The 24563-nt window shown below is 40.7% G+C and overlaps 1 protein-coding gene across 2 annotated transcripts in view; it reads left to right on the top strand.

The window, feature by feature from the left end:
* DNAJC5B (DnaJ heat shock protein family (Hsp40) member C5 beta) overlaps positions 1-24563 on the top strand; it is a 62086-nt gene that overhangs the window by 18432 nt on the left and 19091 nt on the right. The window contains exons 2-4 of one of the 2 annotated variants that reach the window (XM_040994859.1): positions 1117-1235; positions 1336-1407; positions 10845-10974. In XM_040994859.1, coding sequence (XP_040850793.1) covers positions 10856-10974 — 119 coding nt within the window. In that variant the 5' untranslated portion in view covers positions 1117-1235; positions 1336-1407; positions 10845-10855. Of the gene's footprint in view, positions 1-1116; positions 1408-10844; positions 10975-24563 lie in introns of both variants that reach the window. The other variant, XM_040994868.1, reaches the window with a different exon arrangement.

Raw genomic sequence — 24563 nt, 5'->3', positions numbered from 1 at the left:
AAAGATGAGAAGTTAGTCTGGGTCTCTGATGTGGCTGGTAGAAACCCAGATTTCCGGGACATCATTGGTTGCCTCCCAGTGTGCACATGAGCAGAAAGCAGGAATTAGGAGTCCCGATTTCAACAAAGCCACTCTGATGTGAGGTGCACGCATCTTAAACATTATGCCACAAGCAATCCCCGGCATACAGACTCTCTTACTCAAAATCACGGGACTTGTTGGCATTTGTGATTTTTTTATTGTACGTGTGAGTTTGAACATCGTTTTCATAAGCGAGCCCTTAATTCTTATGCCCACAATTGTGATTCACTGCTTCTTAACTAAGATTAGGGTAAAATGTGCAATTATAAAAACAGTTGAGTTGACACAATGAGCAATTAACCATTCACCCTTACTAATGTTGCATAATCTTTCCAGTAATTTTAAATTGATTGATAAGCACTTGTCTGGGATCAAAAGGAAACAAAATCTGAAAGAACTCACTTTGCATGTCAGGGGATTAGCATAAGAAGGCACTTCAAAAATTCATGCAAGATGCATATTTTTTAAATGTGAGTTTCAATTTTTTTTACTTCAAAATGAACATCTTTTGATGAACCTTTTGAGTATCAGTTCTTTTTTTATTTCTATTTATTTGAAAGGCAGAGAAAGACAGACATAGTAACACAGAGAGAGAGTTCCCATCTACCAGTTCATGCCCCAAATGCCCTTATTGGCCCCTGAGCAGAGACCAAAGCTGGTATCAGAGACTCAGTCCAGGTTTCCCAAATGAGCAGTGAGAATCCCATCACTCGAGCCATCATCTCTGGCTACCTTGGTTTGCATTAATGGGAAACAGGGCTCAGGAGTTGGATTTCTGACCCCAACCCAGGCATTCTGATAAGAGCTATGAGCATCATAACTGCTAGGTCAAACACCCACTCCTTAGTCATATTTTCTCAGTCTTAAGTGTTGGTGGAAACAGTGGAGCCCACTCCGTAGTACTGTTTAGCTGAGCCACACAGCAGCTGACGAGGGCCCAGGGATGGATGCGATCTATATTTTGTTATCATTGGATACCTTGTAATTGCACACTTTATGGTCATGCATGTTTTATTCTCTCGTTACGTTTTCCAGGGGAATAACCAATTGGCTGATAGAGTAACAAACGAAGAGTAACCTGACTCCGTTGACCCACTCAGCTCTGCGTAGGAACATGGGAAGTAGCAGCAGTTGGCTTTGAAACGGGGGAATAAGTATGGAATAGCTCTTTTCATGGTTGCCTTCTTTTATTTCTTTGCATGTCTATTTCCAGACCAGTTGAAAACAGCAGGTTGTTCCTGTTTGAAAACACAGAATCGGAGTTATCGGAACAGGTGCTCTAAGTGACTGGTCATATTTCTGCTCCATCTTCAGATTGCTGACTATGTAAGTACTGGTGCGTAAGAAACATCTGTTTTCAAATCGCAAACACATAATTATGCTGGGGGGAACCATCATTCTTAAACGCAGGATTGGCATTTGGGATGTGTTTAGCATTAAGCTATACATTATTTGGATTATGTGGGTTTGCTCCAATAAATAGATTTCTCTGGAAAAATCATAGAAGTAACAAAATGGTAGATTGTATTTGGTTTCCCCAGTGAAGCCACTGAAAGTATTTTGCTGTGTTTAATTATCAAACCGCCCTTACTTATATATTCATTTTCTTACTTGTGAAACGATCTGGCCCAGAAAGGTATAGTTTATTTTTTTTCATCTTTCAAAGCTTACATAACAGATACAGAAAGGAAAATTTCATTTTAGCATGAAAATGTAGACGAGTCCTTCTGAGACCCATGAAATTAAAACTTTTTTTGTTCTCTTAATTTTAAGTCAATGTCCCATTTTCATTGGAGAACTGTATCTTCTTTTAGTTAAGTGAAACAGATGAGTAGTATGTGGCTGGCAGGGCTTTTACATTCATCACTACAATTAGACTATTCTATTATAATACAACTAGAAAGTCATTTTAAGTTTCACAAATTAAGTATCATGTATAGATAATAAACATGAAATTATTTTGCATGACTTGATTCTGCTTCACGCCCAGTTGAATGATGCATAGATAAGAAATTATGGATAAATAATAAAGATTTAAATTTTAAGAGCATTAGAATTCAAAAGGCTACAGAAAAATAATTCATAAAAATTGTATATGTCTTATCCAGTTAGTTAAAGCTATTTAGGAAGAGCTTTTAGAGGACATTTTGGCTACTACCGTATAGTTCGCATATCCTCAGGGATGATCATACTCTTGCTGTCGCACATTAAGGATTTCTGTGTATTAATCTGAAATTAAATGTTACGTAAATCAATGAAGAGTCCGAATTCTAGCTCTATAAAAGACACAAAATTATGACAATATTTCAAAAGCTTTTTGGAAAATGAAACTATACAGTGCAAAAACTTCCACAGTTTTATAATAATATGCATTTTCTCATGAACTTGTTGAAGAACCCTCATGTTGTTTTGCTGCTCTATGCACAACGCAACCTTGTCTTTTTGATTCCTTGTGTTTTGATGATAAGTCGGACAATTACTAAACACCTTAATCAACTATTGATCCACTATTTTTCTTGTGTTCCAATATAATGCAACTGTTTTTTAATAAATCCCTTAGCTGACAGATGTTATCTGTGTAACAAGAAATCTTCTAAATGAAAGCAAAAAAAGATAAAGCAGACAACAAACTCTCTATAAATACCATCCATTCTAATTAGTCTCTCCACACCATAAAACAACAATCAGCTGCTAGATTTTATTCAGCAGGAGTAGATCAGAATGTGACTAAATTTGTAACTGACGCAATGACTTTAAAGCATACACGAACCAAAGGAAAAGTTAGTTACTGTGCCTCTACTGATGTGCATTCCTATGGATAGAACTGCCTGAGAAATGGAATCTGCCCTCCCTGGTTTCCATTGGAAAGAAGGCTGTGGGGAGGAATGGTCTGGGGCAAGGAGAGTCTGTTGCTGGAGCCTGTGTTCGCACTGGTGCTCCAGATAAGGACCCTTGGCAAGCTGTCTCCAGCATTGCTCACTGGCTCGGGGGTCACACTTGACTGAGCCCAATTCATGAGGATCCCTCACAGCCTGGGACCAGACACAGTGTAAGGCCACATTGGTTTAGCGTTACCACTACTCAGAGTTCCTGTGAGAATTAAATGAAACAGTGGTTGTGAAAATTATTTTTAAATTGTAAATATGAATATTAAGTATTGTTTGATGTGACACATTAGCAGGAACATGGACTTTAAAATCTAGTATATCTGAATTCAGGATTCATCTATGTTGTAAGCATTAGACTCAATTTTCTCGTCTAGCCAATGGGTATGCTTCTTCCCACTTAATGGCTACCAGCCAGTTCTAAGAAACTTTAGAAGGTGGCATTGGACATCGTCTCACGAACATCTCACAGTCAGTACAGTAAAGGGCTATCTGACAGCACTGTGTGCTCGAGTGCTTGATTTGGGCAGATCCAAGAGAACATGGCCATTGCTAAACGCCAGGCTCCCTTGAGCTGTGAAGTCCCTGGAGGGCTGTTAGTTATTTTATCAAATGAAATAAATGGCTCTCCTGGAATGAAGTTACTTGTGTCAACATGACCAGTCTGTGTCAACCTCATGGGCAAATTTCGAGGAAAGACAAGTCATCAGAATGTCAAAGTGCTCATCTGCTATCATATGTAATTGTCATAATTATGGGCCAGGGCAAAAAGCTCAATCCACCATGTGACAAGTATGTTTTCTTTCTCATGGCAGACCTATGTAAATTGTCAAATAACAATCAGAAGGTGGCATGATGAGCATGGAGTTAGATGAGTCAAATAAACGTTTAACATCATTGGGCTGAAATTGTTAGGTGGATTTCTCTCAACAGGAACCAATCACCTGGTCAAAATAGACTTGAATCATTTGACTCTTTCCCCTCAGTAGTGCCTGGCTGGGTAAGTCAGCATTTACCTCTGTGTTTTTTTATCTTCACATCCATGTCTGATTATTTTTCCCATCAACTGGTGTAAGAATAACTTGGGTGGGGCCAACTTTATGGCAAAATAGGTTAAACTACTACCTGCACAGTAACATCTCATGTACTCCACTTCTGATCAAGTTCCTTGTTAATGTGCTGGGGAAAGCAGCAGAAGATGGCCATAGCATTTTTTTTTTAAATTTTATTTATTTTTATTGGAAAGGTAGATATACAGAGAGGAGAAGAGACAAAAGGAGGAAGATCTTCTGTTGATTCATTCTCCAAATGGTCACGATGGCCGGAGCTGAACCAATCTGAAGCCAGGAACCAGAAGCTTCTTCCGGGCCTCCCATGCAGGTGCATGGTCCCAAGGCTTTGGGCTGTCCTCAACTGCTTTTCCAGGCCACAGCAAGGGAGCTGGAAGGGAAGCAGGGCTGCCGGGATTAGAACCGGTGTCCATATGGGATCCTGATGCATGCAAAGTGAGGATCTTATCCATTAGGCTACTGTGCTGGGCCCTGGCCCAAGTGTTTTTGTGGGGCTCTTGTCACCCACATGGGAGACCCAGAAGGAGTTTCAGGCTCTCTAGTTTCCACCTTGATTAGCCCTGGCCATTGCAGCCATTTAGGAAGTGAATCAGTGCGTGGAAGATCTCTCCCCCAACCTCTCCCAGTCTCTGTGTTGTTCTGCCTGTCAAATAAATAAATCCTAAAAATAATAATAATAATAAAGAAAAATCAAATCAATGGTTCTATCAGATTTTTCAGGCCTAGAAACCATTATACTTTCAGATGACTTTAAGATAAAATAGCTCTTCATTTAGCCATAGCCACCAACCTCCGGGTTTATTTCTCCAAAAATGGTGTTGGTTTTCTCAATGCCTGAATTCTTAGGGGTCCCTCTCTGATCCCCCCACCAAGTACTGGCTCACAGGATTAAGTCATGTGACACTTTGAAAGTTATCTTTCTGGCACGTGGAGGGTGCTCAGTAAATGTTAATTTCCTGTTCCCCTTCCTTTCTGTGCAATGTAACAGATATTAAGACTTTTATGAACCCTTGCCTATGCTCCTGGGATTATAGAGATTAACACAAAATAGGGTGCAGCCCTTAAGAAGTTCAGAGCATGTTAATGGAGAGAGACATATAAGTGAGCAATGTCTGGGTGACCATTATAATAATAATTTCTAGCCTCCTGAGCTGTGGAGATAAATGTGGCCTCATTGCTATTCATGCTACGGTGCTGGTGGATCCCATATGCACACACACAGGGCTGCAGCCTGAGCCAAGGCCTCCCGCAGAGGGGCAGGCCCTAAGAGAGACATGCAGAGAAGACCTTGGAGGCCACCCTTTGTCCTCATTGTCTCAATTAGCATTTTCTCCACCCCCTATGTTTTATTTGAATTATTGGTATTTTCTTATTCTGATCTAAGGTTTATGCAAAACAACTCGAAGTCCCTCCCTGCAGCCTGCTCTTGCCCTTCCTGCCTCTTGCTGGTCGCACCTCTTTCCTATATTGACATTCAAGAGCTCCTAGTGACCTCAAGTACTTTGGAACATTCCCAGAGAACATCACAATTGCTTTCAGGAATGACTCGGGGCTTCCACAGTGGATGTTCTCCTAAGAGACTGGAGGTAGGCAGGCTGCAGCGTTCACTGACGGCTCTTCTGCATCATCTTCCTCCCCTTTCTCAGCAGAAAAATGGTGGCCTAGTCCAGCCTGGGTGCCATCCTTCCCTACAGTGTGCCATCAAGGTCCTGCTTGACCTCTATCCTTTCCTCTTCTCTGTGCTTAAGCACCAGCTGGATTATCAGCTTCCACTTTTGTATCCTCCAACAGTCTTCAGCCTGGGTTTGAATAAATCGTTGACTTCCCTTTGTTGTTATTCTCTGTGTAGCAGCTCACCTTCGGTATCCTGTATTAGTAAGAGCAAGATCCAAGTGGAAAGAAATCAAAGATGGTCATGCAGCAGGATGCTCACAGCTGTGGAAATGATGCATGCCTGTGGTTTGTTCGCATTGGATGGTTGGTTGTTGACTCATAGAAGCCGTGACATCTCTCTTATTCATGAGATGGATGGTGGAGATCAGTTACAATTGCCTATTTCAATGCTGATTAGATAGAAAAATCGATAAAACAAAATTGACTATTTGCTAAACTTATATTTCTTCTTAATTTGCTTGAATAATTTTTCCCACATTTTTCCCCATGGATTTATAACTGCGTTTCTCATCTGTACTATCAGCGTTCAAATAATACATCTGAGCTTTTTGGTTTGAAGGGTCTTGTTATACCACTGATATTTTCCCAAGGTATTCTTTCCCAACATTGACACAATTTTATATTTTATAGGCTCCATATTAAAAAGTCCTAGGAAAGGATTTAAACTGATCTGGTGTAGGTCATGTACCCATTCCTGTCCTACTCAACTGAGATAATTTGAGCCTGCTGCAAATCTTAGGAAAAACATAAGTTGCTGTGAAACACAGGTAATTTCTAGAAAAGTGGCAGCTAGTCAGCTAATAGGAAAACTATCTACTATGTTGATCTCTGGCCAGAATACTCAAAAAGACATTTGTTTAGTTGGCCTCACTGGCCTCTAACTCTATATTCTGTAGTCCTAGGATTTGAAACATTAGCTTGATACATTTATTCATTTATTACCTAAATGAGCTATATATATATATTTGTGGCATGCAGCCTGCTGTTTTGATAATTGTGTGAGAGTACTTCAAATGTTTGTGGACAAGTGGGCCTCACAGGGCAGTGGGTTAAGTCACTGCTTGGAATGCACATTCCATATCAGTGCATGAGTTTGAGCCCCAGTTACTTCCCTTCTCAGGTTGCTTCCTGCTAATGTATTCTGGTAAGCAACCAATGATGGCTCAAGTGCTTGCACCTTGAACCCCTGTCACCCATGTGAGAGAACTGGCTGTGCTCTCTCTGCCTTTGAAGTAGGTTTTAAAATTGATTAACATTTTTACGTTTGTGGAAAATTGAATTGTAAGATTATTTTGGTGCAAATCCACCCCAACATTTTCCATGAATTTTCTGAAGCTCCTTCATTTAACTATTACATGAATGAATATCTATGGAATAAATGAATTCATGCACTGATGGACACCCTGGGTGGAATCCGTATCGATCACGAACAGAACTGCAATGAACACAGGGTTACAGATACCTCTTGGACAAGTTAGTTTCATTTCCTTTGGATATGCACTTGTAATGGGATTTGTTGATGCACTCTTAGCTATCAATGACTGCAGAGATCTTCCTATCCAATCAAATCTTGAAATCCCACTCACAGGAACTAGCAAATCCTATTCATGCACAGCACATTGTTGTGGTGTGACTGGTACAGAAGCCTGTGCTAGTCCCCCTTCCTGGGAGTCAGCAGGTGGCTGTGCCGGAGGAACAGCAGCACTCTAAAGATCTGGGCAGGTGGGGGCAGTAGCAGAGCAGAGGGGACAGGAAGGAAGGAAGCAGAATGTCAGTTCTCCTGGACATTCTGCGTTCGATTATGAATTGTCAGCAAGGCTACGCCTAGGAGACAGGGCTTGGCTGCAGGATTGGGACACAGGGATGAATGCCATGGACTCAAGCCTGAATTTTAGCTCACTCTACAGAGAAATCTGTGCGACAAGAAAAAAGTGCAATAGTATAATGAGCAGCCAATCGACAGTATGGATGTCTGTCTGGGTTTGTGTTGTGGTGGGTAACATCAGGCTTTGTTCTCTACTTGTCTTTGTGTGAACCATATTTTAGATTGGAACTCCATGACCTCCAGGGGGTCACACTTTTATGCGAAAATATTTCTGGAATGTGTAGCATAGCCACACTATGAGTGCAAGCCTGAGTCCTTGAGCAGTTATACCCTCAGCTAGGTCAGCTCTGTCCTCAGAGACTAAGCAACTGCAGGATTTTTGCCTGATGTCTAACTTGCTTGAAAGCTGCTTTCCTTTCCTTCACTTAAGAAGAAGGTGGGGCTGGTTTTGCGGTGTTGGTGGTAAAATCACTGCCTGCAATATTGGTATCCTATTTGGGTGTCAGTTCATGCCCTGGCTGCTCCATTTCTGAACCAACTCCCTGCTAATGGCCAGGAAATAGTAGCAAATGATGGTCCAGTTGTTTAGGCCTCTGCATGCTTGTGTGAGACCTGGATAAAGCTCCTGGCTCTTGATTTCAGCCTTGACCAGCCCTGGCCATTGCAGTAATCTGGAGAGTGAACCAGCAGTTGGAAGATCTCTTTCTGTCTCTCCCCCCATCTCTCTATAACTCTGACTGTCAAATAAATAAATAAATAAATAAATAAATAAATAAATAAATAAATTTTTTTTAAAAAGCTATGGCAAGGCTGCCTTGTGATATGGTAGGTTAACCTGCCTTTTGTAGCACCAGCATCCTATCATAAGTTCAAGTCCTGGTTACTCTCTGATTCAGCTCCCTGTTAACATGCCCAGGAAAGCAAAGGGAAATTATGCAATTGGCTGGGGCCCTTGCCACTCTTGTAAGAAGACCTGTATGGGTCTCTGGTTTTCTGCTTTGGGCCAAGAGCAGCCCTGTCCATTGAGGCCAGTTGGGCAGAGTCCTAGTAGATATATTTCTGTCTTTCTTTGTGTCTGTTCTTGTCTGTTTGTGTCATTTGTCACTCTACCTTTCAAAGAAAGGAATACATTATTTTTTTTAAAAAAGGGGGAAGGGATTGGAAATTTTGAGATGTTTGATGTTATTCTTTTAAATTTTCTATTCTTTCTTATTTAGAGAAAGAGACAGAAATAGAGAGCCCACCTAAGGTGGTAGTGGGCCAGGCAAAGTCAGGAGCTGAGAGCACAAGTCAGGGCTCTCACACAGGTGACAGGGACCCAACTACATGGACCATCATCTCTACCCACCAAGATTCAATTGGCAAGAAGCTGTAATCAGGAACTGGGAACAAGGATTGAACCTGGGCACTTCAACATAGCAAATGGGTTTCTTAATTGTGAGGACAAACAACTGCCTCTTTTCTACTTGACTGAAACCTCTTAGGACTAGCAGCTCTCACTGTACCACTTTGGGACCCCCAGGGTCTCTAATTCATCAAACAACACCCTGTGGCCTCCACCCTTGAGGTGTTGGTATGATCATTAGCAACCAGAGCCAGTATCTACTTCAACTGCATCTTTTTGCCCGCAGAATGTATATACCAGCTCTTCTTCTGCCACTTGTTGTCACTAAGGATTCCTTGTGCTATAAATGAGTGTCTCCAAAACCCTGACATGCAAGTATTCAGCCATTCACATGTATTCACTGATACAGTAGCTGCTATTTCAGGAGACCCAAAACAGGAGACAACAGTATTTGTAACTTCTAGTTAGAGGAGTTGGTGAAGTAGTTGATATTTTAATATTTTAAAAGATTTTTAACTAATACATGCAAACTGATGATGACCTCCATCAGAACTAACTTGAAAAGTATTCCACTGTGTAGGTGTTCCACATCTCTATACCTTCCTCGTGACTGGTCACTCGGGTTGTTCCCAACTCTTGCCTACTGTTCACAGTGCTACAATAAACCTGGCTTTGCATGTCTCTTCAGCAGACTGATTTCTTCTGGGATTTGAAGGAGTTCCATTTTTAAGTTTTTGAGGAACTTCCATACTAATTTTAATTCCCACCGATAGTATGGAAGGGTCGCCTTGTCCTCGGCATGTTTCCAAGGACTTGTTATCTTTCATCTTGTTGACAGCAGCTGATCTAGCTGGATTGAGCTGATATCTTACCACAAATTAAAAACCACAGTAAGATATCAGCTCATTCTCCTTCATGTTCGGGGGCTAAAAATAAAACTCACTCTGAACATAGAATGCTGATTAGTACAGGCTGGGAGGAGTGGGATAAATAGTAGGCGTTTGGATTTAAAAAGGGGGAAAGCTGGGTCTAGTTCACTAACTGTGACAAATATGTTACACTAAGAGGAGATATTCATTATAGGAGGAGCTGGGTGTGGTTTACAGATTGTGACATATGGAAATACTAATGTAATATGCTAACAGTAGGGGAAACTGCAGGTGATGAAACCTCTTTTTATACTCCACAATTTTGATTTTATAAATTTAAAACTATTTTGATATGAAGTATGGAGAAAGAATAAAAGTAGTGACCTCTTCCTTTGAACTTACTTAATCTTGGATGTACAATATGTATTGTTTCTAAATCACTGAAGTGTCTTTTTGAGATGGGCTTTATTATGCTGCTCCTTGGGACCTGGGATAGCTCAGCTTATCCTAGGTCCATCAGAGGACGAGGAACCAGCTCATCCTGGTTCCAACACAGTGCAAGGAACCATCTCAGATGCAGAAGCTCCAGGAGCATGGATGTTGGCAGGGAGGGAGAGGATGTGCTTTAGGATCCTCCTGGTGCTGCAAAGTTCTAACCTAGACCTCGAATACAATCAGGATTGTTTTCCTTGATGTTTTTAAATAGCTTTTTAAAAATACTCTTATCCTTTCACAGTGATCCTTTCCATTGCCAACTACATTTGGAAGAAATACCAAACGGTTATGCAAATTCTGTCTGCCCCATCACAGCAAAGGCCCACATTTGCCTGATCTGGGAAAATGGTGTTTCATCTGTTCTGAGTTAGGCCATGTTAGCCTCTGTTAAATGGTGTGGACAAAACTGTGTTGCATATGCATGGCTGCCTGTATTCTGACATGCTGGCTCTAAGCTCCAGTTTTGCATTGCTTAATTCCTTCTCCCTGTCTTCTGAAATTGGCATGCAAATTGTTGTTGTACAAGGACCTGTCTCTCCCCTGGAGAGGCTGAGATATGATGTATGGAACCCTCATGGCATTTTCCCCCATTGGTTCTAGAGCCTGACAAAATGGCGTGCGATACACCTTACCAGCGGCAGCGGACTGTGTCAACAACTGGAGAAACTCTGTATGAAATTCTTGGTCTGCATAAGGGTGCATCACATGAAGAAATTAAGAAAACCTACAGGTACAGTGAGAGTTCAAGAATGACCTTTCTTATGCTGCTAGTGGTAACTCTTTCTGATTGTCAAGGGACTCCAGAGAAATATGTAAGCCAACATCAGGTTATCTGAATTTTGAACTCCATGTTCCTTGTTGTATAAACAGAGATAAACAGGAATTAACACACATGACTTTGAGATTATGAAAGAACTATCTGATGATGGTGTGTCATGCAAAAGAGCAGTCTGTATTCCAGGGCTGGTCTTATTGAGGGGAGAGAGAAAAAGAGAAAAGCAACCACAACCCATACGGCATAGCAGTCTCCTGGAAGGGTATTTCTTTTTCTTTTTTTCAAATATAAGGGAGTTTGGGCCTGTTGCCATGGCTAAATCCTCTCCTTGCAAGTACCGGCGTTCCATTTGGGCGCTGGTTCATGTTCTGGCTGCTCCACTTCCCATCCAGCTCACTGCTTGTGCCTGGAAAAGCAGCGGAGGATGATTTGCCAAAGCCTTGGGACCTGCACCCAGGTTGGGAGACCCAGATGAAACTCCTGGCTCTTGGCTCCTGGTTTCCGATTGGCTCAGCACCAGACATTGTGGTCATTTGGGGTGTGAACTAACAGATGGTGGATCCTTCTCTCTGTCTCCTTCTCTCTGTTAATCTGATATGTGTTTCTTATTTAAATAAATAAATTGATTGATTGATGGAGCTGGCACTGCAAGTGGCAGTTTTACCTGCTGTGCTTCAGCACCAGCACCAATAAATACATTTTTAACAAAAAAAAAAATTTGTCTTTCATAACTGATCTAGTTCCAAGGTACCCATAGCCATTTTTTGGAAACATCTGAAATATCCTTTTATTTAAGGTTTCAAGGAATAAAAAATTGAATACAGAATGTTTCTTATTGAAGAAAACTTACAAATTACCAGAAAGAAAACACCTATCCATAATTCTATATCTAGTAATAATTATCATTGACACTTTGTTTCCTTCTAGTCTTTTTCTGTCTAAATAAGATTTTAAAATCTGTCATTTCAAAATAAGCCTTATAAAAATTTGATGTTATCACATCTTCTAATGTCTCAATGGCTATTACCCTATGGCCAGTTGTATTTTATTTAACCACATTATGAACCATTATTTAACAAAAAAGTTTTAAAAACTCTTTTTCTAAACTTAATATTATTGTTCTCAAATCATGATACACATTTCCAATTATTTCCCTATTATTGGATAAAGAAGCTATGCCTTGATAGGGAAAAATGCACCAAAACATAAAAAATAGTTTCAGATTTTAATCGGTTAGTTCCTGATTTGGTCTTGAAAAACTTTTTTTTAATGCATAGCAGTTAAAACATTTCAAGCATGCAAGCATGTTGTTCACTTTCCATATGGCTTTTGTTTTACCTGCCATGATTTGAAAATTCTTCTGGGTTACAATGTTATAAAAAAATATTAACTGCCATCTTTTCTAGTACATTCATGATTTTTCAAGTTTCTACAAAATCTTTGATACAATGGGTTTTATGTTGGCAAATAGCATGAACTATCACTTCAGATTTATTCTTTTCCTTAAATCACACAGCCAGTCTTTACTTGAGTCTCCATGTTTGTCTTCTGATGGGAAGGTCTTTGGCCTTGGAACCCACATGATGCAGAATGTAGGTTTATGTACCTTTATAACCTGAAATACTTTGAAGAAGCAGGTGCTGAAGAATAAATCACCAGCAGTGCAAACAGCCATTTGGATTCACATAGTTCTGCAAAAATGAAGGAGTCTGAGTAAAGATAATATCCATCTCCTGGTTTACATTTCATTAAGGTGCTGGAGAGACTAAAGTCTTTGCTATTTGATTTTACCATAGAGCTACATAGAGTGTGCCTGCAGGTGGAAGTCTTTGGCTGAAAGTAACGAAAATGGACTCTTACAGCTTCAGGTCAAGTCATTGTGCTTGGGGCTTAGAGTAGCAATCAAATTAACTACATTATAAGCTTAATATCTATAAAAATGCTTCCCAAACCGAGAGGGGGTAAAGTCATCTTCAACCACCTTGTCAGTTTTAAAACCTCTTTTACTTTACAATTGTGACTTTTAATTGTGCCTTTATTAATTTCAGGTCATATCTTAATTAAGGCATTAATTATGCTGAGTTGTTTGCAACTTTAATAATTATAACATAAAATCTTTTCATGTAATCAGTGTTGTGCTCTTAATTTCGTTTTAATGTCACACAAATATTATTTTTTCAGCTGATTAGGGTACTTGTATGCTGCCAATAGCATCTGTTTCTATCTAAATTACACATTTGTATTCTGCAAATTATTCAAAATGTATGAGCAAGCTGGAAATCCACTGAGGGTATGATATTTATATTCAGGGATCTGGATGAAGGCAGTGACATTATAGTGAAGTTAAAACTCAGTGAATTTAACAAAATTACCAACTGTTGAACCTCTCTGCTGCTTGACCTTTTTGGCATCCTTGCTTGTGTTCTTGAAAGCAAATTTGAGGTAAAGATTTCTTTCTTTCTTTTATACTTATTTTGATTTTGGAATAGATAATATTTTTTGTTTGGTTAAAATGAGAGCATACAAGCAGACATGGTTCCCCCCGAAAAGTCTTCCTTTTGCCTCTTACTGTCCGGATCAGTCCCTACTCCCATCCCACCAGAGGAAGCACTTTAGTTAGATCTTGATGTTCTCTTCTATTGGTATCTGGTTGAGTGAGACGGCATAACAGGTCTCCACCATCCTTCCCTGCTGAACATGACTTAAAGCTCTAGGAATGACACAACAGACAACTATGAGAGAATTCTGAAACATAGAAAGAGGAAAGCTAACTGATGAGAGCCCAGGGCATCTTTTGGCTTCCCCTCTCCCTCAGCAAAAGGAAACTCAGTCAGTGCTCTTCCAGCACTCAATCAACAAACGGCTTCCAGGTAGCTTTATTCTTTTTCCAAATTGAACAGCAGTTCTGTGGTTTTTTTTTTTTTCTGTTCTTTTTTAAGATGTATTTATTTGAAAGGCATAATTGCAGAGAGAGAAAAATCTTTTATCTGCTAGTGAACTCCTCAAATGGCTGCAGCAGTCAGGGCTGGGCCAGGCAGATTCCAGGAACCAGGAGCTTCTTTTAGTTCTCCAACAAGGGTGCAGTGGTTCAAGTGTTTGGGTCATCTTTCACTGCTTTCCCAAGTATATTAGTAAAGAACTGGAACCAAAGTGAACAAGCTAGGATTTGAACTGACATCCCTTTGGGAAGTTGGCATTATAGATGGCATCTGGATCAGGAGCTCAACAACACTAGACAGTCTCCATAGAAACCAAAGGAAACCAGAGAAAGTCTGCCTAAGCACAACTGGAGAGTGGCACTCTCCCAGCAGCCTGAGCCCTGCCTCTCCCAGCTAGAGACCCCACTTGAGAGAGGCCTTGAGTCCTGGGAGTTCTACCCCAAGCACCCAGCTCAGGAAGTGGGTTGTGTCATGAACTGGAAACTGGCTGCTATGTAAAGGTGCCCTGCCTAAGGATCTGCTTTAAATGCCTTACTACCATCCTAAGGACCAGTGAGAGCCTGGGAGGCAGGAGACAAAACAAAAGTACACCAAAACCACTAAAATAGTTCTGAAAAAACTGACATTGGCACCATGCACAAAAGTTGGTGAAGACCTGCATGCTAAGCCTACACAGGATGACTCTTAAGATAAAAACAAATAGAACCAAGAATCTAGGGACGTAAAAGCCAAATCATCCAGATAAACCAAGCACACTCATCATATGAAGAGCCAGTCTGAATAAGAAAGGCAATCATCAGACTTCCATATGGAAATGAATTAGAATGACCTGACCACATTTCCAAAGTAGCCATAATGAAAAAAGACACAATGAACTTAAAAGAGTAGATACCAGAGAACAGAATCTGTGACGTTAGGGAGAGATCAACATAATTTACGCATTTTAAAAAATAGAAATAAATTTGAAAATGGGGTCTCAGGAGCCATGGAGCATTAATAAGTGATCCAGGGGAAGCACTGTAGCATAGCATATAAAGCCATTGCCCACTGAGCTGGTATCCCAAATAGGCACTGGTGTGGCCCAAATAATCACCTCAGATTCCTCTCCCTGCTAATGTGCCTGGAAAGGCTATGAAAGATGGCCCAACTGATTGGGCCCTGCACCCATGTGTGAGATTCCATTGCAGCATATGGCTTCAGCCTGACCTAGCCCTGACTGTTGTGGCCAATTAGAAAGTGAATTAGTGCATGGAAGATCTCTATCTCTCTCTCTCCTCTCTGTTTTTCAAATAAATAAATAAATAAATAAATAAATAAATAAATAAATAAATAAATAAAAATTACCCCAAATTTGTAGCATTAGAGTCGTCTATGAAACAAGAGTATTCAATGAAATAATGGTTGGAATTTTCTCAAAATTAGGAAAATATATAAAATTATATATTTAAGAAGCGCTGTGGACCCTAATAGGATAACCTTGAGGAAATTCCTTTTAACATATAACATATCACATTAAACTTCTAAAAACAAAATACAAATTTAAAATCTTGAAAACAGCCAGAGAGAAACTCCATGTTGCCTATAGGGGAACACCAAGTTGAAAGGCAGCATATTTCTTACCTGAAGCAGTAGAGGTCAGAAGGAACTGTTAACATTTTTCAAACGTTGAAAGACAAGAATTGCCGACCTCAAATCTTGTATCTGATAAAATTGTATTTCAAAAATTAAGGGAAAATAAAGATAGTCTCAGATAAAGTACATCTAAAAGAACCTGTTGCTAGCAGGTCTGTTTTTTAAAGAACGGCTAAAGGAAATTTTGCAAAAGAAAGAACACAATGAGCAAAATAATAAAATCGCCAAGAAGAATGGGGAAAAAAAGTAGAAATATGTATAAATGTCAAAAGTAGTCCTTCCCCTTATGAGTTTCCTAAGTTATACATGACTGTTGGTCCAAAATTATCATACCACCTGATACTCAAGACAATGTAGCTTAAAAGTGGGATGACAAGGGAATTAAATGGGAGTGAGGTTTCCATAATTCACTGCTATCAACAGGTTGTGACAAGTCTCGTCTGTCCCTCTTGTTCTCATCCCTCCACCCCAACACTACCAAACCACTAAGAAAACAATATACATACAAAACAATATACTCCAAAATACTACAAATAAACTGTGATGCAATCCTAAAAAATGTTTCAGATAACCTTCAAAAGCTAAAAGAAGTGAGATACAGAGCAAGCAAGCAGAAAGCAAAAAATAGGTCTAAATCCTGATGTCATCATGGGCAAGCATGTATGTACATGATCCAAACATAGATGCTGTGTTCATTATACCTCTTCTCATACAACCATGATGTAGTGTGGTTTATATCTTCTCCAAAATATATATGCTGAAGAAATGATAAGTTCCTTAAAAGATCTCAGATTATTTTGTTACAACTGTTTATTTCATTGCATTATTGTCACATGTGGTTTTTAAGATTTATTTTTTATCAGAAAGGCAGATTTACACAGAGAGAAGGATAGACAGGGAGTCAGAGATCTTCCACCTGCTGGTTCATTCCTCAAAATGGCTGCAATGGCCATAGGTGGGCCCATCAGAAGCCAATAGGCACCCAAGGACTTGGGCCATCTTTTGCTGTTTTCCCCACATCCTAGCAGGGAGCTGGATCGGAAGTGGAGTAGCCAGGACACAAATTCTATAGGACACTGGTAGCACAGATGAAGGCCTGACTTGCTAAGCTGTGACGTAGGACCCAATGTCTCATTATTTAACAAGTTTCTTGCTGATAAATAATTTAGGCTGTATTTTAAACCAGATTCTTAGAGAAGTCTCCAGATAACAGAAAGAAAGGTAGAAGTAATAGGGAAGGGAACTCTACCCTGGTTCCTCTTCACTTTCCAGTTTTTACATATCCCAATCCCAAACTCCCTGAGCCAGAATCTGATAGAACCAATTGAGTGAGATGCTCATCCACATGTCCTAACTCTAATTAGAGGTCTAGAATCACAATTCCCAGTTACCACTTAGCAATGTTGTGAGACCTACATCTTTGGAAAAGAATAGAGGTAATGTACTCTAATGGGAGTAAAAAGTTGGGAAGGAAAAAAAATCACCTCCAAGTCTTTATTCCTTTAGAGAACTATCATAAACAGCTGACTCAAAGATCTGTCTTAGCACTCCTTCTGTGTCTATTTATAAATCTCTATTGTAGAGTCTTCCTATGAATAAAGCATCTTTTCCTACCTTGTCTAAAACTCAACCATACTTCACCAGGCAGCTGATAAATCGGAGCACCCAGTTAACTCAGCCGGGAAAGTTGACAGGAGAGAAAGGTTTTATGGTGTCAGTTCATCAGGTACTGAAGCTCTCGCCTCACCAAGATGTTATAAAGACAAATGAGATCATTTTTTTTCAAGTTATGTGGAGCCCTTTGTGGAAACAATACAGAGAAAGTACCAGGAGCTACTGGATTGAACAAATATACTCTCATCCTTGCAAGTCTAAAATTATCTTGTATTTGATGCTACTATTCAAAAACCATTTATGCAGCCTAAGATGAAACTGTGGTTCGTATAAAAAATGACATGTCACAGTAAGATTCATGATGTAAATCTCATCCAAGATCTTCACTAATGAATGAATATGTCTTTAGCACTGGGAAGCACAATTATGCCAAGGAGCTCAAAGCCTAAGGCTCATTTACACAATTTTCTCATTGCTGGGTGATGTCACTTAATCCTACCTGTGCTTGCATGAGAAGAGTAAAAATATATACATATATATTTATCTTCCCACTGCCTAAAAGCTTTATTCTCCTGTCACGTTCACTAGAAGATATTCATTTGAGTTAATATTTTACAATTCTGTTGTACCTATAATGGCCAAGAACCTACCATATTTCATACATTTGCTTTAATTTTACACTGCAATGTCTTGTTCTGCCTCCTAATTCAGATTATCTCGCTCAGCCTCCAGGAATTTTTGAGTTAGAAGGCTAGTGAAGAAAGAGAGCAGGAAACTAGGTGGAGGATTCCACCATGGGGGAGGGCAGGAGGAGGGATTGGGGGAACACCAGGGCCTATGAAATTATATCATAAAATAAAATAAACGGGGGGGGAGGGAGAGAGGGAGAGAGAGAGCAGGAGAAAATACTGGTAAAGGGTTGGATAACTGAATAACTGGAGACATGGCTGACTGTTGGAATGAGGGACTCAATGTCTGTTCTCTAAATTTCCCCAACATCTGGCCCCTATCATGTGAGTCAAGAACTTGGGGTTCTTGCAAAGTCTTTCCTTCCCAAATTCTTTCAGAATTCTCACCTGAGGAAGTCTCCTGGGACCCAAGACGCAGTTCATTTCTGAGTGGCAACACTTTCCAACAAGCAAAGTGTCCCCCAGTTTGCTGCTACTGTTTTGCTATTTGCTCATAAGGCACACCCCTGGTCACTCTCCAGGACAGTCCTTGGCTCTAGGCACTACTGTTGCAGCGCATACAGGCTTCTGTCAGGTGTCCAAATGGTTCTTTAGATTACTCAGCAATGGCTGCCCCAGCAATGTTTTGGTTTTCTTTCTAGAAGGTTCTTTGGCTCTGTGAGAATTCTGGAAGGCTGCTGCCACCAGTTTTCCAAATATATCCGAATGATCCTCAATTCCCAACAAAAAAGGTGAGCCACCTTGCTGTGTGCTGCTCAGTAACTCAGATGGAGTCAATATGTTTTCATTTCACTGCTATACCGCATGCACTCTGGGTGGGCAATTAGATTCCCTCCTGTAATTTTGATTAGCACATGCAGATCCTTCACTCCAAATTCAGCTTTTCGACCCATGCCTCATGACATCTAATTGTACTGTAAGGCAGGAAGACCGAGCCAAGCTTGCAGCAATCACCAGTACATTAAGAGTCACTAACAGTATCAGTGTTCTTCATAAGTCTTTCTCATTAGCTGACAAATGTTTGCTGAGCACCAGCTATGTTTTGGGCACTCTTTCAGGTACTGAGAAAATAACAGTGAGCAAAACAGACCAAATACTGGCTTCCTCAGGCCTATCCTCCAAGTCATGGGAAGGAGGAGGGAGAGCTTAACGATACATTATTAAAACATGTGGTTTTCCAGATTTTGTTATGTGCTGTGGGAGAAAACTCAAGCAGGGTTGGCGAGTAGGGAGTGTTGGAAGTGTGCTACACGTTTTACAGTGGAGAGCGTAGGGTCTGAAGTTGGAAAGACCTAGGTTCAAGCTGTTTCTGCCAGTATTGTGTTCTCCACAAGTAAAATGCAAAAACAAACGAAACAGTACCAACCTCAGAGGGTTGCTGGGAATTAAACGAGAAATGTAAAATGCAGAGTCAAGTTTGGTACATGGGTTGTGGGTGCTGTAAAGGAAAGAGTCCAGAAAAGCCTGGGGAATGACAGCCTTCACACTCACCGAGGGCATGAACGTAGGGCAGCTCTCCAAGGACTCTGTGTGTGTTTGGGGGGATGGGAAGTGAGACAGAGACTTGGGGTGGTCTTTAGACTCTGTGGTATTTAGATTCCACTAGGTGCAATGAAAAAGGTGTTATGATTTTATTTTTATGTGACAATATTACCGATGTGCCTGAAATTGTATCTGTTGAATGTGTTTGATATTTTTGACATTTATTTATTTGAATTTGAAAGGCAGAGTTACAAATAGAGAAGGAGGGACAGACATAGAAAGAGAGATCTTCCATCCTTTGGTTCATTTTCCAAATGACCACGATGGCTGGAGCTGAGTAGGTGCTTACCCAGGAGTCTGAAGCCTCTTCTAGCTCTCCCATGTAGGTAGAGGGGGGTCCCAAGGCTTTGTGCCATCCTCCACTGCTTTCCTAGTCCATAATCACGGAGCTGGATTTAAAGTGGTGCAGTCCAAAGACAGAAAAGAAGATCAATGGAATAGAATAGAAGCACCAAAAGGGAACCCACACAAATTTACAGCCAATTAATCTTTGACAATAGTCCAATGATAGCTCTAAGCAAGTGGGAAGGCCTCTTATAGTAAATGTTGTTGGACAACTGGCTGATCAGCCTGTAGAAACAAAAGGATAGGACCCACATCTATCCACCATTACACTAAGATCCAAGTCTACATGGATAAAAGACCTAACCTACATCAGAATCCTCACACTCTGCAAAACAGTAGAAATACCTGCAAGACTAGGGAGTTAGTCCGACTTTCTAAAAACGGACACCAAAAGCATTAGCAGTTGAGAACAGAATACAACAAATGGGACCTCATCAAACTAAGGAAGCTTCTTGTACAGCTAGGAAACAATCAACAAAGTAAAAAAGCAACCCACAGATTGGGTTAGATCTTTGCACACGTTATCAGGAGATAGGCGGGCTAATTCCAGGATACTACAAAGAACTCAAAAACAACCAAAAAACCAAACAAAACAAACCACTCAAGAAATGGCAAGGGAAATGGGCATAACATTCACAAAGGAGCCACAGTCCAAATGGCAAACAAACATATGGAAAAATGTTCCAGCTCCTAGCATCAAGGGAAATCCATATTAAAACATCGATGAGGTACCACCTACACCAGTAAGATGGCCCGCATAAACAAGAACACCAACGCCGCTTGCTTGCGAGGATGGGGAAAAGGAAACCTATCTTCACTGCCTGGTGGAGCTGAAAGTTGGTACAGCCTTTATGAAATCAGTTGGAGAACACTCCAAACACTCGGAATCTGCATGCCATATGACACTGAATAGCACTCCTAGGAATATATCCAAAACACCTGTTTTTACGACAACCAACATGCATCCCCCATGTTCATTGCAGCACAATCAGTTATTGCAAAAACTGGAAGGCAACCGAAAATGCCCATCAAAGAAGATTGGTAAGAAAGCTTTGTTCATCTACTCCATGGAATACTACTCAGCTGTTAAAAAAACAAATGCAGTTTCTTTGTGGCTAAACTGGGCACAACTGGAAATAGAATGCTAAGGAAATGAGTGAATCCCAAAAGATTAGATTAACCTGTTCGCCTTGATTTTACCTGTAATTTATTGTTTCTTTTAGTTGTTTGTTATTTTTTGAAAAGTGTCATGATGCTGTCTCAAAACCCGATGTTTCGGGTAGAACTGGAACTTGCATTATTTTTAAACATATTGTTTACCCAATACTATGTCATTAATTCCATAATGTTGTTATATTTTGATACTGAGGCCTGTTGGGCTTTTAACCGACCGGACTTTACTCTGTTAGACTATCTTCAGACCATAGAAGGTTCCAGGAGGCCACTGAACTTATCTGTACAATTAAGACGCTGAACTTTATGCTAGGCATGTGTTTGCAAGCAATGAATCTCAACTGAAAAACTTGAAAAATATGGTTATGCAGCAAGGTGGAGGAATCCAACATGGGGGGAGGGTGATGGAGAGGGGTGGGGGAATCCCCAGCGCCTATAAAACTGTACTACACAATACAGTGTAAGCAACAATATAAAAAAAAAAAAAAAAATAAAGTGGTGCAGTCAGGACTCCAACCAGGGCCCATATGGAATGCCAGCACTACAGGGGGAGGATTAGCTTACTATGCCACCACGTTGACCCTGTATGTGTTTACCTTATGAAAACTTTTAGATAACTAAATTAAAAATGCTAATGGGCAGTAAGCTCTTGACATACATGTTTACATGGTGTACCCATAAACAGTAAGTTCTATTCTAATGAGAGAGAGGAAGGGAAAAATAGGCGGGGGAGTCAGAGTGAGAGAGGGATTTGGGAGGAAGGGTGGCCTGTTGGAAGGCCATGGCAGAGAATCTTCCTTGAGGCCTTCCATACTCACTGTGGCTTCCTTTGCTGCCCATCAGAGTGCTGATCTTACAGATGGGAGCTCCCTTTCCCCATTTCTGCCTCTCTACCTCCACTGGTTCATAAAGGCACACAGCAGGCCTGCTCTTTCATTGGAAAACCTGAATTGATGATGGCATGAAGGCTGTTGTTGGAAGTGGAAGACAAGGAATCAGGCTGAGGAAGTCTGTGTAGCCACTTCTCCTACATCACAGCTCAACAGGAATTGCTGACCTTGAAAAACAAAACAAAAAACAAATAAACAAAAACAGACTGAAGTAAATACGCTTAGCTGAGGTCTTCCATCTGTGATTCTGTTTTCAGCTTCTACAGGGTTATTTGCAAATGGCTGGTTTTATCACCTTGCTGAACAGGGAGTCCATTCACTGACTGTCATATTAGACAGTCAATTCTGGCTACTTTGCTTTTAATCCAACACCCTGCTTGTGTGCCTGGTGGCAGTGGATGATTGCTCAAGTGTTTGGGCCACTGACACCCATGTGAGAGACCAGAATGGGGTTCCTGGCTTCTGGCTTTGGTCTGACCCAGACTGTTGTGTTGCGCTATTGCAGCTGTTTGGGGAGTGAGCAAGCAAATACAAAACTAACTCACTCTCACTCTCTCTATCTCTCTCTCTGTTGTGTGTGTGTATGCATGACAATCACTCTTTCTCTCTGCCTTTCAAAATATATAAATCTTAAAATATATATCCCTAAGTGAGCCAGACTAGTTTCCCTTGTGTGTCTGGTGGAAGAGCCTAAGAAGATGCTGTCCCCCTGGGTGAAAAAGCCACACAGGGATGTACTGTGTGATTTTGGAGACTCACAGAGTTAGAGTGAACTGTTTTTGCCCATCAGCACCTGGGTCTCTGTGCTTTGATGATGAGCTTCAGGTCTCTGTGTTGACAAGATGCCAAATATTTTGGTAAGCAGAGCAACAGGGGATCCAATTGATTATTCTCTTTTCCTTCCATTTCACATGGAACTTTCTGGAAATTATCATCCAAATTTTGAAGAGGCTACCTCAGAGCAGACCAAAGTGAGGTGAACAATGTTTCCATAAGGAGCTGAGAAAGTGTCATTTCCATAGTGATCTGTGGCAACCCCCACCCACAGTGCTTTCACCCATCTTGATAAGCAATTACAGGTAAAAACAGAGACTGCTATGAATAAAGTGTGAATGTCAGGGGAATGCATGGCTAATAGCAGAATTGTAAATATTTGCAAGGCAGAGTGGTGATTCAAGCTCCCAAGATTAATTGAAATTAATCTCTATCAGACACTAATTTGCTTCCTGAGTTCTAAAACCTTCCATTAAAAAAGAGTAAATGAGGCCACGTCAGAATCCTTCTCCAGGTGAGCTGCGTGAGCTCCCTTCCTTGTGTCAGATCTTCGTGGTCCTGACAATGCCAAATTCCCAGGCACCCAAATCACTATGATCAGAAACTTTATTCATTCACTCAATATCGGTTTAATTATCGGTTTGAATATTTATTTATATTATCCTCTGAGTGATGAATATATGCATGGATGTTCAAGTTTAGTCATTATTATAAACCCTGAGTTTAATTTGTTTGCTATTAATCACAGCCTTTCTTTTCTTGGCTTGTCTTATCTTGGAGCATATATATTTTAAGGTGAATAGAATGGAGGACAAGATTCACATTAATCATTTCAGTGAGAATATTTCCTTGCGTTATTCATTTCTGCCCAGGCACTATGCCAGATGCTAAAGATACAATGGGGCGCAAACATGGCCAATGATCTCAAGTAGGCTGAGGTCTGCTTGAGGGGAAAGAAAACAGTCAAATGGTCACAAAAAAAAAATGAGTTTGTAACTACCAACAACCGTTGTGGGGAAAAGTAGCATGGTTCTATGACAATAGATAACAAACTTGGCTAATTTCTGGCATTTAAGACACCCTTGTCCTACATCAAAGTGCCTTGGTTCAATTCCCACTTGTGGCTTCTGATTCTAGTTTCTTGATAAATGCAGACTTTGGGGAGACAGCAGTATAGTGACAGCCCAGGTAAGCATTTTTGTGTTACTCTCATGGGAGACCTGGAATGAGTTCGTATCTCCCAGCTCTGGCCTGAGCCCATCTCCAGCCTTAGTCTGGGGATTGAACCAGTAGATAGGAGCTCTGTTTCCCTCCCTCTCTCTGTCCCTCAAATTGGCAACAAAATTTAAGTATCAAAAAGTGAGTGCAGGGGGAAAGACAGTTTTAAGTGACAGTTTGATTCAAAGACATCAGAGGACCCATATATTTTTGCACTGAAAATCAGTAGACCTTGGGAGGTGTTACAAGGGCCAGGGTTGCCACTGGAAATTCCCAAGACTTGCAATTCACCATCACTGGATCCAGGAGCCAGCCTAAGGAATGCAGAGAACAAGTCCCCCCCGAGAACTTGGGCCTGATTAGAGGATGAGGGATGCCATTGGAAATTGGAGTTGAGGCATCAGGCTGAGCGGGTCTATAGCCGTTTCTCCTGTGCCCCATTCGTAATCTCCCTCAACAGAAATTTCATCAATCCAAATTTCTGGCCTTGGGAAAAAAAAAAAAAACAGAAACATCTTCCCAGTAAATATAGTTAAAAGTCCAGAAACTTCTATTGAGAGACTAAGCCAAATAGATCTTGAACTGTGTGGAGCCTTCAGATTCTGGGCTGTGGAATTGGGGGGCAGAGTTTTATGAGAGCACACAGAGGTCTTAGTGGTCTGTGGAAGCTCAGTGAAGACTGGTGCCAGAACTTCGTGCCACTAGAGGTCACTACGTCACTCTCAATG

Source organism: Ochotona curzoniae, unplaced genomic scaffold (genome assembly GCF_017591425.1).
Source record: "Ochotona curzoniae isolate NIBS_2020 unplaced genomic scaffold, NIBS_Ocur_1.0 contig_1071, whole genome shotgun sequence".
NCBI classification, from domain to species: Eukaryota; Metazoa; Chordata; class Mammalia; order Lagomorpha; family Ochotonidae; genus Ochotona; species Ochotona curzoniae.
This window is presented reverse-complemented; position numbering and strand designations above follow the sequence as displayed.